The sequence below is a fragment of the Helianthus annuus genome, chromosome 6 (assembly GCF_002127325.2).
Source record: "Helianthus annuus cultivar XRQ/B chromosome 6, HanXRQr2.0-SUNRISE, whole genome shotgun sequence".
NCBI lineage: Eukaryota > Viridiplantae > Streptophyta > Magnoliopsida > Asterales > Asteraceae > Helianthus > Helianthus annuus.
In genome coordinates, this window is record NC_035438.2 from 91,051,383 (window position 1) to 91,063,572 (window position 12,190).

At 44.3% G+C, this 12,190-nt stretch overlaps 2 protein-coding genes and 1 long non-coding RNA gene across 3 annotated transcripts; all 3 read right to left on the reverse strand.

Moving 5' to 3' along the window:
- Positions 1–293: 293 nt before the first annotated feature.
- LOC110935526 lies at positions 294–991 on the reverse strand. The gene is made up of 2 exons (XR_002589183.1): positions 860–991; positions 294–792 (listed from the first exon to the last, which is right to left on the reverse strand). It is a non-coding gene; the product is annotated as an uncharacterized LOC110935526 (long non-coding RNA).
- Positions 992–2,297: 1,306 nt separating this feature from the next.
- LOC118479871 lies at positions 2,298–3,814 on the reverse strand. The gene is made up of 3 exons (XM_035974714.1): positions 3,122–3,814; positions 2,864–3,028; positions 2,298–2,796 (listed from the first exon to the last, which is right to left on the reverse strand). Exons 1-3 carry the CDS (start codon positions 3,248–3,250, stop codon positions 2,698–2,700), a joined length of 393 nt encoding a protein of 130 aa, XP_035830607.1. The 5' UTR covers positions 3,251–3,814; the 3' UTR covers positions 2,298–2,697.
- A 497-nt stretch (positions 3,815–4,311) lies between these two features.
- Positions 4,312–6,942, reverse strand: LOC110866466. Its single transcript, XM_022115633.1, has 6 exons — positions 6,894–6,942; positions 6,669–6,827; positions 6,218–6,595; positions 5,136–6,163; positions 4,878–5,042; positions 4,312–4,810 (listed from the first exon to the last, which is right to left on the reverse strand). Exons 1-4 carry the CDS (start codon positions 6,940–6,942, stop codon positions 5,472–5,474), a joined length of 1,278 nt encoding a protein of 425 aa, XP_021971325.1. The 3' UTR covers positions 4,312–4,810; positions 4,878–5,042; positions 5,136–5,471.
- Between the last annotated feature and the right edge of the window lie 5,248 nt (positions 6,943–12,190).

The following is a 12,190-nucleotide window of genomic DNA, read 5'->3' on the forward strand; positions in this document are numbered from 1 at the left end:
GTTTTTTCAAAACCTACACAATTCCTAAACCCTAACCGGATAAAAACAGGAATTGACTAATACTCATACGACAAAGGTATAGAGTATACTCAACTATGCTTTACAGCCAACAGAGTTCCCCAAGTATGCGCTCACCCAAAGACAAAGTAAATATTTTTACTTACACACTTTGAGCCGCACATACTTGCATATCACCTAGATATGCAAAAGGCAAATTCAGACTTAATGTTATTCACAATAACATTAACTAATACAGATTCAAGAGTGCAAGTAGTAAAAACGACTCGTACAAATTGAATAAAAAGATTAACTTTGTATTTCATAAAATTTCTACACTTACGCGGTGCACAAGAAATTTACATAAAGTTTTCTAACATTTACATCAAAGAGGAAATCAAAAAGGGCACGCTGGCCAACCTAGTCCTTCTTTGTACCACTGGTACCCGCATCACCCTTGCCACTGCCAGCGGCCGCTTGCTCCTCTTCCTCTTCCGGATCACCATACTACAACCGCAAGCGGTCAACATAATCCTCCGCCTCCAAGCAGTTATCAATATCATTAATAGCGGCAATGGATAGGTCGTTATACGCCGTAATAGCTGCAGCATACCGCGCTTCGGTATCTACGCTTTGAAACCCAGACCTTTCATCAGTAAATTTGCTTTGGTACAAGGGGTTCATATGGGTAATGCATCAATTGTAAGTAGCCTTAAATCCTGCCTCCCGCGCGCGCTCCTTAAGCTCATTTACAGCAGCTGTGTTCTCAGGCGCATCAAGAATGGTTCCAATAATCTGCAAAACACAAGCAATAAGGTTAGCAAAAACAAACCTAAAGATAGCAAAGGCACCGGATACTTACATTCCGATACCGTGGTAACGCATCCAGTCACGATATGCCTTCAGCTGATCCAAAGAGGAAGACAGGCTATCTCTAGCCTCAGCAGCCTCCCTTGCCCGCACTTCAGCCTCAGTCGCGCGGGCAGTGACCTCTACAGTAATGGTCACCCATTTCTGCATTTCAGCCTTTCAAAAGCAAAGAAGAAACAAATATAAGAAAGACAATCCGTCATACTTATGATACAAAGACAAAAATTCAAGTGTAAACGCAACACATACCTTGAGGTCCTCAACAACCTTGTTCAAATGGCTAATGGAACTAAACATTGAACACGTATTCTCTTCAGTGGCGCATCCGCAAGGGAACGGCCAGGTAGAGAGTATCAATAAAAGTTTAGTTGAAGGCATCAAGGCACGATTGGGAACAGCCAGACGCTGCTGGGTCGATGAACTCCCTAGTATCTTATGGGCTCACAGGACTAGCCCAAAGACAAGTCACGGTGAGACACCCTTCAGCCTGGTCTGTGGCTCTGAGGCGGAAATCCCCACTGAAATAGGTCTCCCTTCACCTCGAATGTTGGCTGTCAACAAAATTGACAACAATGATGAGCGCAGGCTTGACTTGGACCTCCTAGAGGAAAGGCGTGAAAATGCAGCAATCAACGAGGCCAAGTACAAAACCAAGCTGGAAAAGTACTACAATGCACGTGTTCGCATTTGTACCTTCATCCCGGGAGACTACGTCCTTCGTGACAATGAGGAGTCTAAGGCGGAATGCCCATGGCCCCAAATGGGAAGGACCCTACCTCATCCAAGAGGTCCTGGGCAAAGGCACGTATAGACTACAAACAATAGAAGGTGAACCTATCGCACGCACATAGAATGCACAACAGCTTCGACGCTGTTACATGTAAGCCATGTTTTTACATTTTCCATGTAACCTATCGGGCCGCAGGCCATTTGCAAATAAATAAATGAACGATTCAATGAAATATTGTTTATTTCCTTCTATTACAAATGCGTGTTCCACTTTGCGGTATCTGCAAAAACAGATTGGCAAAATCTTCATTCGCGATACCCACACAAAGTGGTGACCACACACAAATATTGTAATAGGCCAGCAAAGGCAAAACATTAAATGTCTATCCGGCTGGATACACACTTACGGTCTTTACAAAACCTACACAATTCCTAAACCCTAACGGGATAAAAACAGGAATTGACTAATACTCATACGACAAAGGTATAGAGTATACTCAACTACGCTTTATAGCCAACAGAGTTCCCCACGTATGCGCTAACCCAAAGACAAAGTAAATATTTTTACTTACACACTTTGAGCCGCACATACTTGCATATCACCTAGATATGCAAAAGGCAAATTCAGACTTAATGTTATTCACAATAACATTAACTAATATAGATTCAAGAGTGTAAATAGTAAAAACGACTTGTACAAATTGAATAAAAAGATTAACTTTGTATTTCATAAAATTTCTACACTTACGCGGTGCACAAGAAATTTACATAAAGTTTTCTAACATTTACATCAAAGAGGAAATCAAAAAGGGCACGCAGGCCAACCTAGTCCTTCTTTGTACCACTGGTACCTGCATCACCCTTGCCACTGCCAGCGGCCGCTTGCTCCTCTTCCTCTTCCGGATCACCATACAACAACCGCAAGCGGTCAACATAATCCTCCGCCTCCAAGCAGTTATTAATATCATTAATAGCGGCAATGGATAGGTCGTTATACACCATAATAGCTGCAGCATACCGCGCTTCGGTATCTACGCCTTGAAACCCAGACCTTTCATCAGTAAATTTGCTTTGGTACAAGGGGTTCATATGGCTAATGCATCAATTGTAAGCAGCCTTAAATCCTGCCTCCCACGCGCACTCCTTAAGCTCATTTACAGCAGCTGTGTTCTCAGGCGCATCAAGAATGGTTCCAACAATCTGCAAAACACAAGCAATAAGGTTAGCAAAAACAAACCTAAAGATAGCAAAGGCACCGGATACTTACATTCCTGATACCGTGGTAACGCATCCAGTCACGATATGCCTTCAGCTGATCCAAAGAGGAAGACAGGCTATCTCTAGCCTCAGCAGCCTCCCTTGCCCGCACTTCAGCCTCAGTCGCGCGGGCAGTGACCTCCTCAGTAATGGTCACCCATTTCTGCATTTCAGCCTTTTAAAAGCAAAGAAGAAACAAATATAAGAAAGACAATCCGTCATACTTATGATACAAAGACAAAAATTCAAGTGTAAACGCAACACATACCTTGAGGTCCTCAACAACCTTGTTCAAATGGCTAATGGAACTAAACATTGAACACGTATTCTCCTCAGTGGCGCATCCGCAAGGGAACGGCCAGGTAGAGAGTATCAATAAAAGTTTAGTTGAAGGCATCAAGGTACGATTGGGAACAGCCAGACGCGGCTGGGTCGATGAACTACCTAGTATCTTATGGGCTCACATGACTAGCCCAAAGACAAGTAACGGTGAGACACCCTTCAGCCTGGTCTGTGGCTCTGAGGCGGTAATCCCCACTGAAATAGGTCTCCCTTCACCTCGAATGTTGGTTGTCAACAAAATTGACGACAATGATGAGCGCAGGCTTGACTTGGACCTCCTAGAGGAAAGGCGTGAAAACACAGAAATCAACGAGGCCAAGTACAAAACTAAGCTGGAAAAGTACTACAATGCGCGTGTTCGCATTTGTACCTTCATCCCGGGAGACTACGTCCTTCGCGACAATGAGGCGTCTAACGCGGAATGCCCATGGAAACTTACCCCCAAATGGGAAGGACCCTACCTCATCCAAGAGGTCCTGGGCAAAGGCGCGTATAGACTACAAACAATAGAAGGCGAACCTATCGCACGCACATAGAATGCACAACAGCTTCGACGCTGTTACATGTAAGCCATGTTTTTACATTTTCCATGTAACCTATCGGGCCGCAGGCCATTTGCAAATAAATAAATGAACGATTCAATGAAATATTGTTTATTTCCTTCTATTACAAATGCGTGTTCCACTTTGCGGTATCTGCAAAAACAGATTGGCAAAATCTTCATTCGCGATACCCACACAAAGTGGTGACCACACACAAATATTGTAATAGGCCAGCAAAGGCAAAACATTAAATGTCTATCCGGCTGGATACACACTTACGGTTTTTACACAAACCTACACAATTCCTAAACCCTAACGGGATAAAAACAGGAATTGACTAATACTCATACGACAAAGGTATAGAGTATACTCAACTACGCTTTATAGCCAACAGAGTTCCCTAAGTATGCGCTCACCCAAAGACAAAGTAAATATTTTTACTTACACAATTTGAGCCGCACATACTTACATATCACCTAGATATGCAAAAGGCAAATTCAGACTTAATGTTATTCACAATAACATTAACTAATACAGATTCAAGAGTGCAAGTAGTAAAAACGACTCGTACAAATTGAATAAAAAGATTAACTTTGTATTTCATAAAATTTCTACACTTACGCGGTGCACAAGAAATTTACATAAAGTTTTCTAACATTTACATCAAAGAGGAAATCAAAAAGGGCACGCAGGCCAACCTAGTCCTTCTTTGTACCACTGGTACCCGCATCACCCTTGCCACTGCCAGCGGCCTCTTGCTCCTCTTCCTCTTCCGGATCACCATACAACAACCGCAAGCAGTCAACATAATCCTCCGCCTCCAAGCAGTTATCAATATCATTAGTAGCGGTAATGGATAGGTCGTTATACGCCGCAATAGCTGCAGCATACCGCGCTTCGGTATCTACGCCTTGAAACCCAGACCTTTCATCAGTAAATTTGCTTTGGTACAAGGGGTTTATATAGCTAATGCATCAATTGTAACCAGCCTTAAATCCTGCCTCCCGCGCGCGCTCCTTAAGCTCATTTACAGCAGCTGCGTTCTCAGGCGCATCAAGAATGGTTCCAACAATCTGCAAAACACAAGCAATAAGGTTAGCAAAAACAAACCTAAAGATAGCAAAGGCACCGGATACTTACATGCCCGATACCGTGGTAACGCATCCAGTCACCATATGCCTTCAGCTGATCCAAAGAGGAAGACAGGCTATCTCTAGCCTCAGCAACCTCCCTTGCCCGCGCTTCAGCCTCAGTCGCGTGGGCAGTGACCTCCTCAATAATGGTCGCCCGTTTCTGCATTTCAACCTTTCAAAAGCAAAGAAGAAACAAATATAAGAAAGACAATTCGTCATACTTATGATACAAAGACAAAAATTCAAGTGTAAACGCAACACATACCTTGAGGTCCTCAACAACCTTGTTCAAATGGCTGCGATCTGCATTCACCTCTTCAAATGCCTTGGTAGCTCGGGCCTCCGCCTCATTGGCCTCTTGGGCAACCGTCTCAGCTGCGGATTTCTCCTTTACCAAAGCAGTATTCGCCGCTTTGAGATTGCTCAGCTCCTGACGAACACAAAATAGCTTTTCATTCTGTTTTGCCCAAGATTCTTTCCAACTCTTGTGCTCATCAGAAAGCAATTTTGCAAGAGTACGAACCTGTTTAAGGCCAGCAGTTGCAGCCCACTCCTCAATCTGCTTATACTGCTCAAAAGCAGCCTTCTCCCTTTCAAGCTGCTACGCACCCTCCCGAGCAGCTTTAACCAACGCCTCGGCCTCAGCCCGCAAGCGAGTATTTTCCACCTCCTTGCGTCCCAAAACCTTGTAGTCTTCCATAATAGCATTCGCCATTATGGAACTCCCAACAAGCATGGAGGAGAGTTGGTTTATACGATTCTCACGAGATAAACCGCGGGCCCGGAAAACCTCAAACGAGGTGCCCAAACCACTCAGAATATTCCTGCAAGCGGAGGGATCAGTCGAAACATCATCCCCTTGCATAACATTCCAAGGGGGGCGATGGTAATTCACACCCCGGTCTTCCGTATAGGTACGATAGTAGAACTCCAATTCAGACTCATCAGGCTGAATGGATGGTCCTTCCAAACCCGTACCCCCGGAGGCAGAACCGGAATCCTTCTCAGCAGCAGGAGATTTTTGCTTTTCAACACCAGCAAACTTCAAATTTTCATTATCCCGCGGGGGGATCAGATTATCATGAGAATCCACCGTATCAAAGATTTGATCCACGGTCTTCTCCCCAACATCCTCCACTTGCACAGAAGGCTCGGTAACCACTTCGAAAGAAGGGCTTCTTGTAAACTCTTTATTAACCCCCGCATCCGCAGACGCATCATGTGCGAGGGAAATGGGAGCATCAAACAAGGAGAAGCCTCCATCTTGCGGTTCTGCGAACAAATCTAAAGCAACTATAAGTTACAAGCTTACAGTAGTAAACACTTGTAAAGTTATGATTCACTTACCAGCCACAACCGCAGGCTTCGGCTGCGAAACAGCAGTTGTCCGTCTCGTTCGCAACCTCGGACGTTTCTGCTCACCGGCACCAGCAGCCTTCTCCTTTACCCTCCTCTTCTTTTTCTCATCAGCACGTTTGGAACCCGCAGAGGATCCACCTGCAGCCGCACCACCACCTGGAACACCCAAACTCTTAAGGGTGTCAGACACTACCATGTAATCGGTGTATCTGCGAAAACGAGAACGAGAGATACCTGCCGCCTGCGGCACCAAAGGAGGAATCACAGCAGGCTCAGGCTTTTTCTTCTGGCGAAACCGCACACCTTTCACCACCTGCCTTTTGAGAACACCCTTCTCCTCAAGGTCTCCCAAGGCTCCAAGATCACCTATGTTTCAAATCAAGCAGATCAGCAAGGCCACGTTCTTTACAAAAGCAAGTAAAGAAATTATCTACTATACCTTTGCCTTGCGGCAGTGGTGCCTTCATCGCATCGTGATCAGGAATGCGGAAGTTGTCGCGAATGGTCAAGTTAAAACTTTCTTCACCCTCCGCACACGCAAGTACCTCAACCTTGCCCTTGAAGTCCGGAGCAAATATCCTCCACAGGGCAGCATCCTCTGATAGTACACTTACAAATCAGTAACACATAAGGAAGTAAGGAAACCGCACAAGAGTAAAAGTACTTATCAACACTTTTCTCCAGCACAACGGCCTTGCTTTACTACTGGGCATGGTCAACATCATCCGCAGCACCCACAACTACGAATTGTCCAGCTTCTTAAACTCAGTGGTCCGCAACTTTGGGAACCAATCCACCGTATCAGCCCTGGGGACAACAATGGTCTCCGCTATGATGGTATCGGTCATATTCCGAAAGGTCATCTTAGCAACGACCGCGGCAGCTATGATGTAGAAGAATTTTGTCTTCCACTTCGTGATACCCTTGGGAGGGGTCATCAACTTAGGACTCCCATGCCGTTGGCCGAAAGAAAAGAACCCAGTATGCACCGTCAACTGATAAAATCGCCGGAAATCTCCGACGGCAGGTTCCATACCAAGAGCACGAAAAGTGTACTCAAAGTTTCGAACCCGAATCATCCCGAACGGGCTCAGTTGGGAAATGTGGATCTTATACCACTCCAAAACTTTGGCAACGAATACTGTCAACGGCAGTCGGAGGTTGCCATCACCAAAAAAGTCAGCCCACATGGTGACGTATCCCGCCGGAGCATCAGCACCGGTGTCACCTTCCTGTGGGTAGATAAACCCATACTCCTGGGGCATCTGAACACTAGTCATCAGGGTATCGAATTGAGCCTTCGACCACTTCAACACCAGTAAGCCTCCACCAGGGGCACCACCACCTTCCTCCTCCTCCGTCGCCACCGGCGACGAAGGGTCTGGGTTTTCACCCTCAGCAACATGGGGATTAGAAGGTTCAGCCATCAGAATGTGGAAGAAACTAAATGAAGAATGAGTTCAAAAAACTCAGAAACCTCACCGGAAAATCAAACGAATGATCGGAGAAGACGAAGGAATTTTTCTTTCTCTCACCGGAAATTTTTTTAAAATTTTGAAGAAGTGAGGGGAAACCACAAACGGTTTCCCCTTATATACCCATCACAATTAATGCGGAGCAGTTACCGAAACGTCGTGAGTAAAAGCAACGAACCATGCGGCGACACGTGTACAGCGACGGTTCCGCTGACAGTTACCACGCGCGAGTGGCCGCCCACACGCCTGACAAAAGCGACTTTTACACTCCTGCTACAGTGCAGCGATTTTCTCGAGCAGTGCAAACGTCCTTTCATTTCAGCACATGTCAGGAAAATCTCACCAACTTCCACCAACTCGCACGTGCGGTCTACAACGTTTGCAACAAGCTACAAATGAAGATAACTCTCATGTACGCGGCATGCGGTTTTTTATGGTTTCCCAAACCATAACCTAGACCGCATGTCGTTTTTTACATCCCCTCAAAAAATAGAAAAATATATTTACACTATGTAAGGGGGATAAATCAATATCCGCATATACCCACGAGCATACGTGGAATATGCGGAGATGACACACACGAGCCCGTACAGGTGTGTCAGATACTCAGAACCAGCGTTGTTCTTTGGACTGCGAAACCCGCTTCTCAGGAACAACAAAACCGCATCACCTTGAAGTTCTTCAAGCTTCAAATCCCTCGTGCCCGGTTCACAACCACAGAGGGTACGCAAACAGCTTCTCGTTAGGGAAACGGGCAAATATGATGCGCGGCCGCACATCAGCAACCCTGACTCTTGATACTTCAAGAGCCACATCAAAGGAAGTTCCTCTTTTAAAGCGAGTCTCCTGCTGCACACCGCAGACACTCACGAGTAGCTACGGCGGAACGCACCAATGCGAACGGTAGCTACGGAAGAGCCACAACTAAGCAATCACGCGGTTGAGTAAAGCTACTTCCAGGAAAACTGCTTTCCAGCTAAGCGTGAAGGAAAGTGGCTACAAAAGGAATACAGACGAGTTTCACCCAGATTCCTAAGTATCTAAGGTGATCTCCTTGAGCAACAAGCCAAGCAACAGTGGTAACAAGTCTGCTTATGACTCTGTTTGCCCACCTATGAGCTGCATAGAATAAACAATGGCGGGCACAACCATGACTATGACCATGTTTATTTGACCATTATCCATATTCACATTGTTCGACCAAACACGGCCAACAATGACGCAAGTACCCCACATTGTTCGACCAAACATGGCCAACAATGCAAAGGAATGAGGTAACCGCAAAGGACGTGCGGTTACTTGAGAGCTATATGGAAGAACATGAACACCCCACAAAGTAGGGATCATCGTTGCATGTCCACTTGCTGAACATAGAGCTTCAGCAAAGCACTTACAGCATCGCATCAGCTACCGCAGAGGTTACAACTAGAGTTGCAGTCGTGGACATCTTCCGTCACCGTCTCAAAGGTTGGTTCGAACCCTACCGACATTTTCAGTCACGATCTCAGAGGTTGGTTCGACACACCAACAGGTGGCACCCAACCCTGATGACATCAGAAAAAGGTAGACCATACTACTGGATCAAAACCCTAGGCTGAGAATTTCACATCAGACGAAACTTGCTCACCGGTACAGAAGAGACGTCACACGACTCTACCGGATCCCCAGCTTGATTTACTTGAAGCAGGAGCCATCTACATGGCCTAGAATCTTCTCCAGACTACAAACTACCTTCTAGACACCATAGTCCAGTACTCATTCCACATGCAACTTGCATACGGAAGCAACACTAGACTAGGGGGACTTGAAGGGGTATGGTCCCAGATCTCGCGTCAGCACGACCGCGAGTGACCATTACCCTTATCAAAAACCCCCGCCGGCAAGAACTTATCTGTGTCCGTGCGGGCACGCACGAAGACAGCTGTCGAATCCAATCGGTCAAGCGATGGAAGAAGACTTACCTTGTGTATGAAAACGGGTGTACGCATAGCGATGCGGCCTAGCACCGCATCCTATGAACACTTTCGTCATGACAAGGGACCTGGACAACAGTAACAGTCAACATAGGTGGCGATGCAGCCTAGCACCGCATCCCGCAGTCTTCGCCAGAGTGGGAACGCGGAAACAACAGTGGTTACCACAGGCAGCGATGCAACACGGCACTGCATCCTGCCCACGAGGCAAGAGGGACTGACACTGCAGTGCAAGTGGCACCAATGACGGTCGCTTGTCAGCCCATACGTAAGCAACAGACTGACACCGCAGTAAGACGTGGCTTCACCTCCACAGCCGACAAGCCTGACACACCTGCATAAGGGCGGCACGTCGCCAGTCTGTCAACTCAACCACCCTCCTTCACTCATTGGCTATAAATACCCATCCCAAACCAGGTTTGAGGTATCTCTTCACAACTCTCTCACTACTATTACTATCACACAATTTGCTTCCCAAGCAAAATTACTGATTCTCACGCCGGAGAGTGGTAACAAGGAGCACCCCTCCACCTCTTCCTCCTTGTTACGAGTCACGGTGTGTTTCCCTTGTGCAGGAGACAGCCCAGCTGACGGTCCAGCCACCGATCATCGGAAAGAAGAGATTAACCCTACTTAATGAGACCAGTGAATTAACCTCTCTTGGTTAACCACTGTTTCATCATGACCAAAAGTTAAACAATAGTCACACTTAAAATTACAAAACTTTATGTGTGACTAAAGGTTAGACAATAGTCACATTTAAAATTACAAAGTTGTTTTGTGTGTCTAGAAATAGTTCTTGGCCACACTTATAGTAAACTCATGTGACTAAATAAAAAAACGGTCACACTTACAGTAAGTACATGTGGCCGTTGCTACCATTTAGTCACACTTAATGGATGAAATGCTTGGTTACAACAACTCTTTTTGCCACATTTATTTTTAATTGTTGTGTCTAAAACAAACTTTTAAGTGACTATATAATAGAAAAGGCCACACTTACAATAAATTCATGTGTCTGTTGCTACCCTTTAGCCACACTTATTGTATAGAACATCCGATTTCAGCAAGAAATAGTGGTACCCTTTAGCCACAATATTAAGTTGCTACGGCCACTAAATCTGAATGTGGCTGTATGATACCTACGATGACTCGACCTTTGGTCACACTTGAGCCGGAAAAAAAAAGTGTGGCGAAAGGCGTATGGCCACATTTTTTTTGTGTGGCCATAAGCCTTTTTTGGCGTAGTGGAGAGAGGAGCATTTCCAGTATAATATCATATGAGGAGAAAAAAATTGGAAGTAATGATTGAAAGAGTATTAAATGGCGTTAACAATTACACTTTTTTTGAAATGCTGTTATGATGCTGATGTGGGAGAAAATACCGTAAGAGGTATTACATATTTTAAAAAAGACGTTATGTATGATGATTTGGCAGAAAAATAGTCTTTAACACTATTATTATTTTTTAATTTTAATTTCTAACACAAGGTTACTAAATATATATATATATATCTCATAGGGTGGTCGTCAATTTTTTAAGGGGGTATGTGGTGTTGGTTAGAAATAAAGTACTCGAACTTTCTGGTACACGTACCATTTGTTTGAAACCATGTATACGTAAATAATGTTTACCCTACAATCAACATATAAAACTCCATCTAAACCAATACAAATTATCCCTAATTACTTTGTAAACATATTATAGAAAACGGAGAGATTTCAATCTTCAAAGTTAATCACATTTAGACTTTCTCCGGTGAAACTTACAAGGTTAGTTATTATTTTTATTTTTCAATTCTTTATATTGGTTGTGATGGTCTTGTATGGTTCTATTACTATATCTCATGATATTCAGGGAACATATTGTTATATACGATAATTTGTATTATCAATATGAGTTTATTAATACATCAAAATAGGAACGTAAATAGAATTTTAAACTAACCTCTTTGAATCGGTGAATGGTATGCCTAAATCTATTTGTTTGCTACACATTCTTAAAACTCAAACCCAAACCAACTAAATTTAGTTGGTTTCTATTCAGAAGGGGATGGCAGCGCAGTTTGTTGGTCGTCTATCTGCTATCCTTATGTAATTTGTCCTGCTGATTGGAATTAAAAACTGAAAAACAAAAAACCAACTAAATTATTCATGCCGAATTCAATGGAAGCCTAATTATCCAAATTGCTTGTTAGCCTAATCAATCCATTATCATTCTTGAATTATCTAGTTCAGGACGAAATCTTTCATAACCCAAATGGATTAAACCCATAAAATCTTAAATGTATATGCCAGGAAGCGGCGGAGGAGATCTACGGATATGATGTAAAGGCAACTGAAAATAAACTTATAGGTGAAGATCCACCGAGCCCCCGTAGTTAATACGGTTATTTTTTACCAGAGTCGAAGACGAATGTAACTGAAGAAAACAGAACAGATTAACATCGAAAAAGAAACCCAAAAACTAAAGCAATGGCTCCGGATAAGGAAACCAAATCGCCTGCAGTTGA